Here is an 18560-nt window from a genome sequence, read left to right on the forward strand (position 1 = left end):
TTTCCAGGTTGATCTATAAATAGGGATTGAGATCACAAGTCACAGGGAATGTATAAAATATGAGCCAATACCAATTATTTTTCGCCATCAACTCTTTCCTCCTCCTGGGCTCTGTTACCCATATTTAAAATGGCACATTACCTTTTCATTGTCACTCAGCAGGTACTGATCAATGGCATTATTCTTTTCATTTGCCAATTGCTGTACCCTTTCTATCTCATGCTTCATCTCTCTCTCCTTCCTTCGTCGCTTTGCTGTTTTGGTCTCATTGCGTCTCTCCCAAGGAGTCAAAAGATCTGAAATTATTATTATTATTATTATTATTATTAATGTTGATTAATAAGGCATCACAGCAGTGTCGGATCTAGACCTTACTTTTAGGGGGGGGGGGGCGGTTTAAAAATACTGACTCCTCCCCTCTCTACACATTACTCCTTCCACTTACATTATATATACAGTGGGGCAAAAAAGTATTTGGACAGCCACCGATTGTGCAAGTTGACCCACTTAAAAAGATGAGAGAGGTCTGTAATTTCCATCATAGGTACACTTCAACTGTGAGAGACAGAATCTGAAAAAAAAACCTAGGAAATCACATTGTAGGATTTTTAAACAATTTATTTGTATATTCTTGCGGAAAATAAATATTTGGACAATCAAAAAGTTTAATGGGCCCTACTCACTGGCCGAGGTGCCCGACGGCCGATACGGCCGACGAGCGACCCGGCGGCGGGGGGGGCAGTGACGGGGGGAGTGAAGCTTCTTCACTCCCCCCGTCACCCGGCTCCATAGACGTGCAGGCAAATATGGACGAGATCGTCCATATTGGCCTGCATGCACAGCCGACGGGAGACCAGCGATGAACGAGCGCGGGGACGCGCATCGCTCATCGCTTAAGTCTCCACACTGAAAGATATGAACGAGATCTCGTTCATTTATGAACGAGATCGTTCATATCTTTCAAAATATCGGCCAGTGTGTAGGGCCCATAACTCAATACTTTGTAACATAACCTCGGTTGCCAATTACAGAGGTCAAACGGTTCCTGTAGTTCTTGACCAGGTTTGCACACACTGTAGCAGGTATTTTGGCCCACTCTTCCATGCAGATCTTCTCTAGATCTGTCATGTTTTAGGGCTGTCGCCGGGCAACACGGACTTTCAACTCCCTCCACAGATTTTCTATTGGGTTGAGGTCTGGAGACTGGCTAGGCCACTCCAGGACCTTGAAATGCTTCTTCAGGAGCCAATCCTTAGTTGCCCGGACGGTGTGTTTGGGGTCATTGTCATGCTGGAAGACCCAGCCACGTTCCATCTTCAATGCTCTTACTGAGGGAAGGAGGTTTTTGCCCAATATCTCACGATACATGGCCCCATTCATCTTCTCCTTAATACGGATCAGTCGTCCTGTCCCTTTTGCAGAAAAGCAGCCCCAAAGCATGATGTTTCCACCCCCATGCTTCACAGTAGGTATGGTGTTCTTGGGATGCCATTCATCATTCTTCTCCCTCCAAACACGGCGAGTGGAGTTTATACCAAAAAGTTAAATTCTGCTCTCATCTGACCACATTACATTCTCCCAATCCTCCTCTGGATAATCCAGATGGTCACTGGCAAACTTTAGACTGGCCTGGACATGTGCTGGCTTAAACAGGGGGACCTTTCGGGTGCTGCAGGATTTTAATCCATGACGACGTAGTGTTACTAATAGAGATGAGCGGGTTCGGTTCTCAGAGAGTCACAGAGAGCCAGTCACAGTGTTGGTGTCCTCTGCTGCTATATGTCCCCAGTGCTGCTGGCTGCTGTATAAGTCCCTTGCATTTTTGCTGCGTTGTCTTACATCAGACCAGGGGTAGTGTCTTGTGCAGCATCAGTCCAGTGACCAGCCACAGGGGTGGTGTCCTCTACTAACATATATCCAGTGTAGCTGTATAAGTCCCTTTCAGTGCTGCTGTGTTGTCGTGCATTAGACCAGGGGAAGTGTCTTGTGCAGCATCAGTCCAGTGACCAGTCACAGAGGTGGTGTCCTTTGCTGCCATGTATCCAGTGTTACTGCCGTATAATTCCCGTGATACTGGCATATAATTCTCGTGATATTGCCGTATAATTCCCGTGATATTGCCGTATAATTCCCGTGATACTGCCGTATAATTCCTGTGATATTGCAGTATAATTCCAGTGATATTGCCATATAATTCCCGTGATACTGTCGTATAATTCCTGTGATATTGCCGTATAATTCTCGGAATACTGGTGTATAATTCCTGTGACATTGCCATATAATTCTCGGAATACTGGTGTATAATTCCTATGATATTCCTGTATAATTCCTGTGATATTGCCGTATAATTCTCGGAATTACTGGCGTATAATTCCTGTGATACTGCCATATAATTCCTGTGATACTGGCGTATAATTCCTGTGATAGTGGTGTATATTTTAGAGATGAGCGGATTCGGTTTTACTCGGTTTTACTCGGTTCTCAAAACCGAATCTTATTGGCTCACGGATGTCACGTGTTTTGGATAGCCAATAAGATTCGGTTTTGAGAACCGAGTAAAACCGAGTAAATCCGAATCCGCTCATCACTAGTATATTTCCTGTGATATTGCCACATAATTCTCGGAATACTGGCGTATAATTCCTATGATATTGCCACATAATTCCTGTGATATTACCGTATAATTCTCGGAATACTGGTGTATAATTCCTGTGATACTGCCATATCATTCCCGTGATACTGGCATATAATTCCTGTGACATTGGCGTATAATTCTCGGAATACTGGCGTATAATTCCTGTGATACTGCCATATAATTCCTGTGATACTGGCGTATAATTCCTGTGATAGTGGTGTATATTTTAGAGATGAGCGGATTCGGTTTTACTCGGTTTTACTCGGTTCTCAAAACCGAATCTTATTGGCTCACGGATGTCACGTGTTTTGGATAGCCAATAAGATTCGGTTTTGAGAACCGAGTAAAACCGAGTAAATCCGAATCCGCTCATCACTAGTATATTTCCTGTGATATTGCCACATAATTCTCGGAATACTGGCGTATAATTCCTATGATATTGCCACATAATTCCTGTGATATTACCGTATAATTCTCGGAATACTGGTGTATAATTCCTGTGATACTGCCATATCATTCCCGTGATACTGGCATATAATTCCTGTGACATTGGCGTATAATTCTCGGAATACTGGCGTATAATTCCTGTGATACTGCCATATAATGCCCGTGATAATGGCGTATAATTCCTGTGACATTGGCGTATAATTCTCGGAATACTGGCGTATAATTCCTGTGATACTGCCATATAATTCCCGTGATACTGGCATATAATTCCTGTGACATTGGCGTATAATTCTCGGAATACTGGCGTATAATTCCTGTGATACTGCCATATAATGCCCGTGATAATGGCGTATAATTCCTGTGACATTGGCGTATAATTCTCGGAATACTGGCGTATAATTCCTGTGATACTGTCATATAATTCCCGTGATACTGGCGTATAATTCCTGTGATACTGGTGTATAATTCCTGTGACATTGCTGTATAATTCCTGTGATATTGCCGTATAATTCTCGGAATACTGGCGTATAATTCCTGTGATACTGCCATATAATTACCGTGATACTGGCGTATAATTCCTGTGATAGTGGCGTATAATTCCTGTGATATTGCCATATAATTCTCGGAATACTGGCATATAATTCCTGTGATACTGCCATATAATTCCAGTGATACTGGTGTATAATTCCTGTGACATTGCTGTATAATTCCTGTGATATTGCCTTATAATTCTCGGAATACTGGCGTATAATTCCTGTGATACTGCCATATAATTACCGTGATACTGGCGTATAATTCCTGTGATAGTGGCGTATAATTCCTGTGATAGTGGCGTATAATTCCTGTGATATTGCCATATAATTCTTGGAATACTGGCATATAATTCCTGTGATACTGCCATATAATTCCCGTGATACTGGTGTATAATTCCTGTGACATTGCCGTATAATTCCTGTGATACTGCCATATAATTCTCGGAATACTGGCGTATAATTCCCGTGATACTGGCGTATAATTCCTGTGATACTGCCGTATAATTGTCGGAATACTGGCGTATAATTCCTGTGATATTGCCGTATAATTCTCGGAATACTGGCGTATAATTCTTGTGATACTGCTATATGATTCCAGTTATACTGGCGTATAATTCCTGTGACATTGCCGTATAATTCCTGTGATATTGCTATATAATTCTCGGAATACTGTCGTATAATTCCTGTGATACAGCCATATAATTCCTGTGATACTGCCGTATAATTCCACTTATCCTGCCGTATAATTCCATATAAATCCATATAATTCCGTATAAATCCAGTCCAGTGGTGCTGCCATATATGTTCAGTGGTGCTGTCCTGTGCTGTATATTTACTCCAAATAAAGGGGTTATTAATATTTAATCCAAATAATTTTTACAGGGTTTGCCCTGTGAGGTGAAGGGGTACGCTCTCCTGTGCCGCATATTGGGGGTAATTCCAAGTTGATCGCAGCAGGAAATTTTTTAGCAGTTGGGCAAAACCATGTGCACTGCAGGGGGGGGGGGGGGCAGATATAACATTTGCAGAGAGAGTTAGATTTGGGTGTGGTGAGTTCAATCTGCAATCTAAATTGCAGTGTAAAAATAAAGCAGCCAGTATTTACCATGCACAGAAACAAAATAACCCACTCAAATCTAACTCTCTCTGCAAATGTTATATATGCCCCCCCCCCCTCCTGCAGTGCACATGGTTTTTCCCAACTGCTAAAAAATTTCCTGCTGTGATCAACTTGGAATTACCCCCATTGTGTTATATAACTCCAGAAAAATAATGGAGAACAAACATTTGGAGGATAAAATAAGGAAAGATGAAGAACCACTTTCTCCTAGTGCTGAAGCTGCTGCCACTAGCCATGACATACTGTAGAGGATGCCCATTGTGATAGTAGAGGGCATGTAAAATCCAAAAAGCCAAAGTTCAGTAAAAAGACCCAAAAAAATAAATTTAAATGGTCAGAGGAGAAACGTAAACTTGCCAATATGCCATTTACAACACGGAGTGGCAAGGAACGGCTGAGGCCCTGGCCTATGTTCATGACTAGTGGTTCAGCTTCACATGACGATGGAAGCCCTCATCCTCCCGCTAGAAAAATTAAAAGAGTTAAGCTGGAAAGAGCACAGAAAAGAACTGTGCATTCTGAGATGGTATCACAAATCCCCAAAGAGAGTCCAAGTGTGTCGGCGGTTGCGATGCCTGACCTTCCCAACACTGGATGGGAAGAGGTGGCTCCTTCCACCATTTGCACTCCCCCTGCAAGTGCTGGAAGGAGCAAGTTCCTGATATTGAAATTGAAGATGTCACTGTTGAAGTACACCAGGATGAGGATATGGGTGTTGCGGCGCTGAGGAGGAAGTTGACGATGAGGATTCTGATGGTGATGTGGTTTGTTTAAGTCAGGCACCGGGGGAGACACCTGTTGTCCGTGGGATGAAGAAGCCCATTGTGATGCCTGGGCAAACTAGCAAAAAAGCCACCTCTTCGGTGTGGAATTATTTCTCCACAAATCCGGATAACAGGTGTCAAGCCATCTGTTGCCTCTGTCAATCTGTAATAAGTAGGAGTAAGGATGTTAACCACCTAGGAACATCCTCCCTTATACGTCACCTGCAGAGCATTCATCATAAATCAGTGTCAAGTTGTGAAACTTTGGGTAAGAGCGTAAGCAGTCCACTGACACCTAAATCCCTTCTTCCTCTTGTACCCAAGCTCCTGCAAGCCACACCACCAACTCCCTCAACGTTAACTTCCTCCTCAGTCAGGAACGTCAGTAGTCCTGCAGGCCATGTCACTGTCAAGACTGCGGAGTTCTCTCCTAACTGGGATTCCTCCGGAGGATCCTTGAGTGGTACGCCTGCTGTTGCTGCTGCTGCTGCTGCTGTTGTTGCTGCTGGGAGTCAATCGTCATCCCAGAGGGGAAGTCGGAAGACCACTTGTACTACTTCAACTAAGCAATTGACTGTCCAACAGTCCTTTGTGAGGAAGATAAATTTTGACAGCAGTCATCCTGTTGCAAAGCGGATAACTGAGGCCTTGACACTTATGTTGGTGTTAGACGTGCGTCCGGTATCCGCCATTAGTGCAGTGGGATTTAGACAATTGCTGGAGGTATTGTGTCCCCGGTACCAAATCCCATCTAGGTTCCACTTCACTAGGCAGACGATACAGAGAATGTACAAAGACGTCAGAAAAAGAGTCACCTACAAAATGCGGTTGTATCCAGTGTCCACTTAACCACGGACATGTGGACAAGTGGAACAGGGCAGACTAAGGACTATATGACTGTGACAGCCCACTGGGTAGATGTATGGCCTCCCGCAGCAACAACAGCAGCAGCAACAGTAGCAGCATCTCGCAAACGCCAACTCGTTCCTAGGCAGGCTACGCTATGTATCACAGCTTTCCGTAAGAGGCACACAGCTGACAACCTCTTACGGAAACTGAGGGACATCATCGCAGAATGGCTTACCCCAATTAGACTTCTCCTGGGGATTTGTGATATCGGACAACGCCACCAATATTGTGCGTGCATTACATCTGGACACGTGAAGTCAGTTCAGACACTGCCAGCTTGAGTCTGGTCATTCAATTTCCCCTCATCAGGCTTTTGCAGAAGCAGCTGGAGAAATTCAAGGAGGAGCTAAGACGGAGCGATTCCGCAAATTATGTGGGACTTGTGGATGGAGCCCTTCATTCACTTTGCCAGGATTCAAGGGTGGTCAATCTGTTGAAATTAGAGACTACATTTTGGCCACCATGCTCGATCCTAGGTTTAAAGAATACGTTGTATCTCTCTTTCCGGCAGACACAAGTCTGCAGAGGTGCAAAGACCTGCTGGTGAGTTAATTGTCAACTCAAGCGGAACGTGACCCATCAACAGCTCCTCCTTCACATTCTCCCGCAACTGGAGCTGCAGGGAAAAGGATAAGATTTCATAGCCCACTCGCTGGCGGTGATGCAGGGCAGTCAGGAGCGAGTGCTGACATCTGGTCCGGACTGAAGGACCTGCCAACGATTAGTGACATGTCTACTGTCACTGTATATGATTCTGTCACCATTGAAAGAATGGTGGAGGATTATATGAGTGACAGCATCCAAGTAGGCATGTCAGACAGTCCGTATGTATACTGTCAGGAAAAAGAGGCAATTTGGATGCCCTTGCAAAAACTGGCTGTATTTTACCTAAGTTGCCCCCCCCCCCTCCCCTCCAGTGTGTACTCCGAAAGAGTGTTTAGTGCAGCCAGTAACCTTGCCAGCGTTCGGCGTAGGCGGTTACTTCCACAAAATGTGGAGAAGATGATGTTCATCAAAATTATTTATAAATTCCTACGGGAAGACCTGTACCAGCAATTGCCTCCAGAAAGTACACAGGGATCTGAGATGGTGGATTCCAGTGGGGACGAATTAATACTCTGTGAGGAGGAGGATGTACACAGTGAAAGGGGTGAGGAATTGGAGGATGAGGTCGATATCTTGCCTCTGTAGAGCCAGTTTGTGCAAGGAGAGATTGCTTCTTTTTTTGGTGAGGGCCCAAACAAACCAGTCATTTCAGCCACAGTCGTGTGGGTGACCCTGTCGCTGAAATGATTGGTTTGTTAAAGTGTGCATGTCCTGTTTATACAACATAAGGGTGGGTGAGAGGGCCCAAGGACAATTCCATCTTGCACCTATTTTTCATCTTATCATCATGTGCTGTTTGGGGACTATATTTTTAAATTGCCATCCTCTCTAATACTTCTGTATATGTCCAGTGGTACTGCCATTTAATTCCAGTGATTTGGATGTATAATTCCAGTGATTTTGCCATTTAATTCGAGTGATTTGGACGTATAATTCCAGTGATTTGGACATATAATTCCAGTGATTTTGCCATTTAATTCCAGTGATTTGGACGTATAATTCCAGTGTGTTGGACATATAATTCCACTGATTTGGACGTATAATTCCAGTGTTTGTGTCGCTTGGCTTAGTCATACAGCTACCTCATTGCACCTCTTCGACATCTTTGCATGAGGTGCTGTTTGGGGCCTAGTTTTTGAAAAGTGCCATGCTGTCTGACACTTCCGTATGAGTCCAGGGGTACTGCTGTATTAGTCCTGGGGTACCGTATAAGTCCACCAATTGCAGAATTAAAAAAAAAATGACAGGGGCGTGCTGGAGATGCTGTCAGTGGACCGAACAATTGCGGCCCACTCTCGACATTCAGCCACTGCGTGACACTACTAGATGGGCCAGGTGGTTGTGTCGCTTAGCTTAGTCAAACAGCAACCTCGGTGCACCTTTTTTTCTTCTTTGCATCATGTGCTGTTTGGGGCCTTTTTTTTATATCTGCCCTCCTGTCTGCCACTGCAGTGCCACTCCTAGATGGGCCAATTGTTTGTGTCACTTTGCTTAGTCATACAGCTACCTCATTGCACCTCTTCTACATCTTTGCATGAGGTGCTGTTTGGGGCCTAGTTTTTGAAAAGTGCCATCCTGTCTGACACTGCAGTTCCACTCCTAGATTGACTAGGTGTTTGTGCCGCACACTTGTGTTGCTTAGCTTGGCCATCCAGCTACCTAATTGCACCTCTTTTTCTTCTTTGCATCATGTGCTGTTTGGGGACTAGTGTTTGAATAGTGTCATCTTGTCTGCAACTGCAGTGCCACTCCTAGATGGGCCAGGTGTTTGTGCCGCACACTTGTGTCGCTTAGCTTAGTCATACAGCCACCTCGGTGCAACCTTTAGGCCTAAAAATAATATTGTGAGGTGTTCAGAATAGACTGGAAATGAATGTTATTGAGGTTAATAATACCGTAGGAGCAAAATTACCCCCAAATTCTGTGATTTTAGCTGTTTTTATGTTTTTTTTCAAAAATTATCCAGATTCAAAACCAAAACACGAAAGGGTGGTTTTGGCAAAACCAAGACAAAACCAAAACACGAAAGTGGAATTAGACCCAAAACCAATACACAAAACACGAAAAGTGCCAGCCGCACATCTCTAGTTACTAATGGTAACCTTTGTGACTGTGGTCCCAGCTCTCTTGAGGTTATTGACCAGGTCCCCCCGTGTAGTTCTGGGCTGATTCCTTACCGTTCTCAAGATCATTGACACCCCACGAGGTGAGATCTTGCATGGAGCCCCAGGTCGAGGGAGATTGTATGTGATCTTGTATTACTTCCATTTTTTTATAATTGCGCCAACAGTAGATCTCTTCTCACCCACCTGCTTGCCTATTGTCCAGTAGCTCATCCCAGCCTTGTGCAGCTCTACAATTTTGTTCCTGGTGTCCTTAGACAGCTCTCTGGTCTTGGCCATGGTGGAGAGGTAGCAGTCTGACTGTTTGAGGGTGTGGACAGGTATCTTTTATACAGATAACCATTCAAACAGGTGCCATTAATACAGGTAATGAGAGGAGGATAGAAGAGCTTTTTAAAGAAGAAGTAACAGGTCTGTGAGAGCCAGAAATCTTGCTGCTTGGTAGGTGTCCAAATATTTTTTTTCCACAAGACTATACAAGTAAATTGTTTAAAAATCATACAATGGGATTTCCTGGGGTTTTTTTTTCAGATTCTGTCTCTCACAGTTGAAGTGTACCTATGATGGAAATTACAGACCTCTCTCAACTTTTTAAGTGGGTCAACTTGCACAATCGGTGGCTGTCCAAATACTTTTTTGCCCCACTGTGTATAATATATATATATATATATATATATATATATCTGGGTGGTCTTCAGTATGTCGCCGGCCAGGATCCCGGCGACCAGCATACCGGCGCCAGGATCCCGACCGCCGGCATGCCGACACATATACTCCCTCTTGGGGTTGCACGACCCCCCTGGAGGAAGAATAAATAGCGTGGCGTGCATAGCGCGCCACCATGCCCGCAGCGCGGCGAGCCCACAAGGAGCTCATTAGATGTGTATATAAGTACTCATTACATGTGTATATAAGTCTCTTCCATCGGGCAAGAAATCATGATAACAGCCCATTTTTAGGGGACGAAAAATGATCGTGATCAACTGAATTCCCTATATATATATATATATATATATATATATATATATATATATATATATAGGCTGCAAAAAACGGCGGCACTCAAGCAGACTCAAATCGTTGTAGTCAAACAGCGGTTAGTTTTAATCCGACATGTTTCGGGGAACTCCCCGTCCTCAGGGCTTAAGCCCTGAGGACGGGGAGTTCCCCGAAACATGTCGGATTAAAACTAACCGTTGTTTGACTACAACGATTTGAGTCTGCTTGAGTGCCGCCGTTTTTTGCAGCCTATATTGAGGATCAGCTTTGGTCATCTAGGAGGGCACCGCAGCACGATATCAGTGGGAGAGGGAGTGCCAGGATCACCACATTATATATATATATATATGTACCTGTCTCTTACCTCTCATCTTCTGTACTACATGTCTAGAACACCATGTATGTCTCTGACATATGTACATGTTTCTCTTCCTCTCCTCTTCTGCTGTACTACATGTACTGTATATAACACTATGTATATATGTACACAGAGGCTGGATGGCAAGAGGGGTAGGGTGCCATCTGTCCCCTGGGCCAGTAAAATCTAAGTGATTGAGGACCGCATGGTTGCGGAAGGCAAACAGAGGTCCTCCTGCTTCCAAGTGCTCTGAGTTATAACGTTTAACCCCCCTGCCTGGCTGCTGAACAGCAGGGGCTAGCAGAAAATGGCTGCCCCCACAGCAGACTATAAGAAAATGGCTATCGTTGACCAATGGGGAGCCAGGTGTCTTTTCCCGGGACCGTAGGGGCTGGAGAGTGGATAAAGAGGTCTGAGCTTATTGGAGGAGTGGGGCTGCTCTTCCTTCAGCTGGAGTATGTACTGGGAAGGGTGGCAGAGGCCAGTACAGTTAGGAACAGTCTACAATAGTGCTGTGTGAACTTCCTGCATAAAGAATGAACTTCTGGGCCAGCTTCACCTCTGGAGAGATTGTACAGGGAGTCAGCAGCTGTCTGCAAACTAACGCAGGAAAAAGTAAGTACACTGGTATTGTACTGTATAACCCCAACTCTTCCCCCACCTTGTAGACACTGTCACTGTAAAGATCTACTCCCATGTACACTGACACTGTGCAGTCCCACCTGTTCCTCTGACCCCCCCCTTCCCCCCCGTGTACACTGGTACAGTGCAGCCCCACCTGTGCCCACTGATACCATGCATCCAACATGTGCCCCCACCCCTGGTACCAGCGGCAGCTCCTACTTGCATTTTTTTAGGGGGCCTGCCGCTACCCCTGTTCCCAAAGAGGAGAGGAGACAACCAGTCCCCGGGTCCCGGCACCAGTGCAATGGATCCGGCACGTGCCAGGACCGGCGCATGCACAGATGCCACAGTGGGCAAACCCCTGGCTTCTATGGACTGCACTGACTGCAGCCTATAGAAGCCAGATAGGGCTGCACAAAAGGGAAAGAGAGGCTTCCTACAAGAAGACTGCTCTCTGCTTATCACAGCCCTGCCTGGCAGTCCCAGGGGATGAGACACCTCCCAATGGGATTGACTTGTGTGTCTGTGACTGACAGTTAGGACTTCCAATAGGAAGTCATTGCCAGTCACAGTGAAATCAATGCAGTCCACCTTTGCCACTGACACCGTGAATCCCCCCTGTGCCCCCACACTGTGTACACTGGTACTATGCAGCCCACCTGTGCCCACTGACACCATGCATAGCCCCTGTGCCCCCAACCTCTGTACACTGGTACTATCCTCTGACACCTTCCAGCAACACCTGAGCATCATGATCAACACATTTGTGTACATGCATTATCTCCAAAAACTATAAACTAAAATGTGTACATGTAGTTGCTGAAATGAGAAACAGTATTGTGTCATCTGTTTGCTCCTGGAAGAGTGATGTGATGTTAATGGTTTATTGTGATTTATGAATTGCTAATTCAAACACCTCAGTGTGAATGTGTTAGTTTTGTTCTGCACCATCTTGCTATATACATTTTATGTAATTTAGACATTGAGGGAGGTAATGTAAAGTGGTTATTGTACAGTATATTGGACCTCATTCTGGTCCAGTTGATGTTGCTACTTATTATCAGTACGTTGCTCATGCACAGGACCCATTGAGTGTGTGCACAAATGGGTCCTGCGATGTAATAAGTAGGATGGCAGCAGATTGTCAGTGATACAGACAGTCTGCTGCCATTCTGGGGCGCCGAGAGGTGACAATGCTCTCAGTTTGCCAGAACGGTGGCATGTCGGGGAGAGAAGAGGCCAGGGATCTCTGCAAGCTGCCCGATGGGGAGTAAGTGATCCGATGCCTGCATCCTAGGAAGCAGGTCAGATCACTTCTGCAGCAGGAGGCATCTACTTGTAATAGACGCCTCCTGATGCATCACCACACAGCGCTATCACTGCTGCTTCCAAGGAAGTGACAGCCACTCCATCCACATCCTGAATTAGGCCCATTGTTTCCTATGTTTTATATCAGACACAGGGGATGATTCAGACCTGATCGCTGGGCTGCTATCTTTGCTGTCCTGCGTTCAAATAGTCGCCGCCCAAGGGAGAGTATAAATTCGCCCGTGCAAGTGTGCTATTGCATGTGTACGCTGAGCTGCAAAAATCCAGTGTGTGCAGACTCTGAGCAGCCCAGGACTTACTCCTACAGTGCAATGAGAACAGGCTGATCGGGGCCGGAGCTGGCGTTAGGCACCCTCCCTAAAAACACTTGGGAAGTGGGAACGCCTGCCTTTTTCCGGACACTCCCAGTAAACGGTCACTTACCACCCACAAACGTCCTCTTCCTGTCAATCACCTTGCGAATGCCCATGCAAATGAAATTTACACACCATCCTGTCGCTGACCAGCAATGCCCGTTGTTGTTGGCCAATGGGCGTACGCATTGCGGTGCATACGCATGCGCAGTCTATTGCTGATCGCCCGCTGTGCGAAAACGCACAGCAGCAATCAGGTCTGAATCGGGCCCATAGTTTCTGTTTGTCAGACAGGGCTGGTAGGCGATAGATTTGATTATTGTTCTTAGACATAATCATTTTTCAGATATTTCACTACACATTTAAACTGCATCCCCATTAGATAAACCACGCCTGCGTTTTTTTTCTGCCACATCCATTTTGCCATTGCTGTGCACTGGTAGAGAAGCTGGGGCCACTTGATGGCATTACGGGGCAGGGCAGCACGGATGGTGTAATGGTTAGCATTACTCCAGAGCCGGCCATAATAGGCATAGGCAAACTAGGCAATTGCCTAGGGCATTTGATATGCCTTGGGGCATCAGCAGCTTCTGCTGATTAAAATGATCTGCAGCATGCCTATATTCTGTGTGTAGCGTTTCATATGCAGATACAGCCACAGTCTCACACAGTATATAGGCATGCTTCATATCATTTTAATCAGCAGAAGCTGCTTGTGCATCCTAGCCACATAGCAATGCAAATAAGATGCATTTTCATTAAAAAAAAGGTGCCTGACATTAGCATTGAGGCAAGATTTATGAGGACACATCTGTATCCAAGCAGAGGCAGAGGTCACAGTGTGATCAAATGTGAATAAAGTTGCAGTACTGTGTGGCGTAATTGGAATTGGGGTTACTATTGTGTGGCCATGCACCTTGCCAGCAAAAACACACCCCTTTTTGGGCTGAGCACCAGATGTGCGAACTGTTCCTATTTAAAATATAGGGGGTACAAACACCAAAATAAGGACTGCTATGGGTGAGGGGTGACGGTGCTGGGAGGGAGGTGCAAGGTCAGAGGCGGAACCAGCGGTGGTGCTAGGGGGCACCAGCCAAAATCTTGCCTAGGGCATCATATTGGTTAGGGCCTGCTCTGCATTACTCCCTCACAGCACTTAGGTCATGGGTTCGATTCCCACCATGGCCCTAACTGTGTGGAGTTTGTATATTCTCCCTGTTCTTGCGTGGGTTTCCTCCGGGTACTCCGGTTTCCTCCCACAATCCAAAAATATACTGGTAGGTTAATTGGTTCCCAACAAAAATTAACCCTAGCGTGAATTTGTCTGTGTGTACATATGATAGGGAATATAGATTGTAAGCTCCACTAGGGCAGGGACTGATGTGAATGGCTACTATTCTCTGTACAGCGCTGCAGAATATGTGTGCGCTATATAAATAACTGGTAATAAATAAATAATAAATTTGCCCCCCAGGCTAAAAGTTGCTAGCCAACCCCTGTTGTACCTGTCTCTTTTCCTCTCCTCTTCTGCTGCAGTACTTGCTTGTACATATTTTCATTATAAAGGTCATGTCCTGCCAGTATATCCAGAGCCGCGGTCTTGTCCTTAAACTGTGGCTTTAACCGATCTTTTATAAAACCTGTATCCATATTCCAAATAACAAAATGGTCTCTGCAAAAACATCAAAGCACATTAACAGATCTCTCCGGTGATTCTCTTTTAGTACATTCACAGGCTAAGACATCCTGCTTTGCTGCAATAAGCGACAATGCAGGAGGTCTCCTGGTGCTGAGGAAAGGGGCCCATTTGCCCAGAGTAAGACCATGCCATGCCTTATGGACGACCAAGGGAGAGAGGCTGATCTATGACTGCTATGAAACTCTGCACTGTGACACATTGCTTTGATATATTTTTGCTGGATTTGATGCAACAAAACTATTGACTACAATTTTTGCATAGAAAACATATTAGTTTAAAAGGAGAACTCCCAATTACAATAAAATGCCATGTAATTACAAAATACTATTGCAATGTTTTTTATGTTTTCTCCCTCAGTTCCATAGTGTACAATTATAGATAAATTACAGGCCTCGTGAAGCAGAAAAAGGTACAAATTATATATATATATATATATATATATATATATATTGCTGAAGAAAAAGGTACAGGTGCGCTGGTGATCCTATAATGAGAGTTTGTCAGTCCACAGTGAATGAATCCCTGGGCTGTAGCACTGGTGTAACCAACACCGCTGCAAATCTCCAAATGAAGCTCAGAACTCCTTGAGCAAATTGTGTCTGGAAAAAATCAGGAGAATGCGCCCATAGTGCAGATAAATTTATTTCACACATAAATTAAAAACAGGACATTCCATGGATTATAAAAGACTCGTACCATAAAAGACCCACTCTTTGGGCCAGTTAAAACACATGAAACAATCCACCAGGCTATCCACTAAACCTGCTGCAGTCAAAGACCGGACCATGCACCGCGCCGGTAGAAGCCGAACTCGTCAAGTCACTCACGTCAGGAGGAGAAGTAACTACGTAACGCGTAGAGGCGGGGCTTGCCAGACGTGCGTCTTTTCCCACCCGGCTCACACATCCCGGCTGCTTCCCTGTGAGTGACTTGACGAGTTCGGCTTCTACCGGCGCGGTGCATGGTCCGGTCTTTGACTGCAGCAGGTTTGGTGGATAGCCTGGTGGATTGTTTCATGTGTTTTAACTGGCCCAAAGAGTGGGTCTTTTATGGTACGAGTCTTTTATAATCCATGGAATGTCCTGTTTTTAATTTATGTGTGAAATAAATTTATCTGCACTATGGGCGCATTCTCCAGATTTTTTCCAGACATATATATATATATGATCCTGAAGAAGGGGACCAGGTCCCCGAAACGTTGATATGATTTGCACTATTTGCACAAATATATGATTGCTGTTACAAGTCTCTGAGTGCCGCCTCGGTTCTTTCCCTATATATATATATATATATATATATATATATTGTATATAATATATTTCATCCAGAAAAGATTTCATGTTGCAATATGATATATTAACACAAGGGGGATCATTCCGAGTTGATCGCTCGTTGCCGATTTTCGCAACGGAGCGATTAAGGCAAAAATGCGCATGCGCATGGTACGCAGTGCGCATGCGCTAAGTATTTTAGCACAAAACTTAGTAGATTTACTCACGTCCGAACGAAGAATTTTCATTGTTGAAGTGATCGGAGTGTGATTGACAGGAAGTGGGTGTTTCTGGGTGGAAACTGACCGTTTTCTGGGAGTGTGCGGAAAAACGCAGGCATGTCAGGATAAAACGCGGGAGTGTCTGGAGAAACGGGGGAGTGGCTGGCCGAACGCAGGGCGCGTTTGTGACGTCAAACCAGGAACGAAACGGCCTGAGCTGATCGCAATCTGTGAGTAGGTCTGGAGCTACTCAGAAACTGCTAAGAATTTTCTATTCGCAATTCTGCTAATCTTTCGTTCGCTATTCTGCTAAGCTAAGATACACTCCCAGAGGGTGGCGGCCTAGCGTGTGCAATGCTGCTAAAATCAGCTAGCGAGCGAACAACTCGGAATGACCCCCAAGATTCTATGGGATAGAGAGAGAGAACATTTAATGGTGCTTTCCTTTGTTAGATAGGGACAGACCACTTTTTAACCCTACATTTTTAGCATTGGTTGGTGTTAGAGTTTGGCCGCTGCATACTTTCATTAGATACCTTTCCCATCACTGGGAAAATTCATTTTGTAGACTAATTTGTACAAATGTCATAAATGTATTCAACTGTATGATAGTAAAAACAGTCTTGCAGTCCTCTCACTCTCAAAATGTTTTTAGGACAGATTTGATTGTGCACCAAGCAATATGTGAACCCAATACATTAGACCAGGCTTTTTCAACCAGTGTGCCGTGCCGTGACCAGTTGCAAGGTGTGCCGCGGAGCCAGAGCAGCTTCCTGCACCTTCAGGGTGAACTGTTGGCCCAGGCTCTTCTTAGAGGATCAGTCGTGCTCCGGCCGTGACGTATGCCTTGAAGACGCAGCGGTGTGATATCATAGGTCACAGCCGCCGCGTCTCACCACCCAGCCAGCCCACTCGCCTGCATACACATCTTCCAGTTCCTTCCTGCATACACAGCTTTCCTTGCCCACCCGCATCCACACCTGCCCGACCAACCGCTGCTGAGTATTTGCAGCACTCTACTATGAACAACCTCCGCCACTGAGGGACAGAGAGGAAGACAGCTGACCGGTAGGGGCTAATATTTGTTGTTATTTTTTTTCTCCTGTGGGGAACATTAGGATTTATGTGGGGAGAATAAGGATTTATAGGGGGAACAATGTGAATAATTCATGTGGGGAGTAATAGGATTTATGTAGGGAGCAATATGATTTATGTGGGGAGCAATGTGATTGTTTTTCCTGTGTAGGCCAATGCATGTGTGGATATTTTTTTACTATGAGGGCCAATGTGTATTTTTTGTTTTTTCTGTGGGGAACTGATGGTGTGCCTTGGCAATTTTAAAATATTGTTCAGTGTGCCGCAAGTAAAAAAAGGTTGAAAATCACTGCACTAGACGTTGCAATTGCTCATGGTGGTGATGAAGCGGTAGTAGCCAAGACTTTAAAGTGATGTTTTTACACTTTCCAGATGCATCCATAATCCTGCACAAATCACAGGTCATTAGTTATGGGGTCACTCACTGATTTTCTGAAGAAGATAAGGGGTGGCAGTCCTCCGTTCTATTTTTTCTGTTACATGTTGCATTGAACATAAAAGTGGTGCTATTGCAGAGCGCAAGCCCTGGTGTATATTACTCCATTTCCTCACCTATTCTCTGAGAGTCCCAGGAGTAACCCTCCATTCAATATCCTGTATTCATGCTTTGGACATGGAATAACATATAGACCAGTCTGTTTACGGATATATTTTTTCTTCAGCAGATCATAAGTAAGAAGAGTCTGGAAAGACAAAAATAGGTGTAAGTTAGTCTCTTGATAGGTATGGCCGGTATAGGGCAATGTTCTTCAAATAGTTATTATTTCCCCGTGTACGCACCTGAAATATGGGTCTCGGTGTGTCAGTGAATGAGACCATTCCCCTGTCAGTCAGGACATAGAGCTTCATATCCCTGACCAACACAACATCACTGTTCTCCACCAGTCCACGCTCCACCCGCACGGCGCTACCTTTACACTTCGACTTCACAATATTCCACACGGTGATCACTCCTGGCCGTACACTTCTGCAGACCACATATCTATCCAGACAATAGTACCAGCCATTTATAGCACAAATTGTTATCAATCATCATCAACATGCTTTTATATTTCTCTAAACATCCACGGGTATTTTATCATAATGATTGTTTTTCTTCCCATTTCGGAAAGTAATGGAAAATGTCAGTTTGTCCAATTCTTACAAGTTGAATTTGCCATGGTAACACTAGAGGGAAATACACTGGAACCTTACCAGTTTACAATCTAAAGGCATAGACTTTTTAAGAATGTTTTACTCAGTAGCTTTTCAATCCCAATCACACCAGACAGTGCATAACCTACAGTATCCTATACCCCTTTTCTAGAAATGCCACCATCCAGCTATTGCTCACTTCGGTGTATAATCCTCTAATTTTTTCTGGTAACAGAAGGTGCTGTAATACATACAGGTCTATTCAATTGATGTTGGATCCTTTCCGAAGCCGACAGGTTTTGGCCGTTTTCGACAATGTCAATCCGACTTTTTTTAACGT

The 18560-nt window shown here is 44.8% G+C and overlaps 1 protein-coding gene across 4 annotated transcripts in view; it reads right to left on the reverse strand.

Moving 5' to 3' along the window:
• LOC134922808 (uncharacterized) overlaps window positions 1-18560 on the reverse strand; it is a 338146-nt gene that overhangs the window by 7759 nt on the left and 311827 nt on the right. For all 4 annotated transcript variants that reach the window (XM_063920697.1, XM_063920699.1, XM_063920696.1 and 1 more), the window contains 4 exons: window positions 17867-18068; window positions 17639-17769; window positions 14306-14472; window positions 142-296 (listed from right to left, as the gene is read on the reverse strand). In XM_063920697.1, coding sequence (XP_063776767.1) covers window positions 142-296; window positions 14306-14472; window positions 17639-17769; window positions 17867-18068 — 655 coding nt within the window. The remainder of the gene's footprint in view (window positions 1-141; window positions 297-14305; window positions 14473-17638; window positions 17770-17866; window positions 18069-18560) is intronic.

Source organism: Pseudophryne corroboree, chromosome 1, assembly GCF_028390025.1.
Source record: "Pseudophryne corroboree isolate aPseCor3 chromosome 1, aPseCor3.hap2, whole genome shotgun sequence".
Taxonomy (NCBI): Eukaryota; Metazoa; Chordata; class Amphibia; order Anura; family Myobatrachidae; genus Pseudophryne; species Pseudophryne corroboree.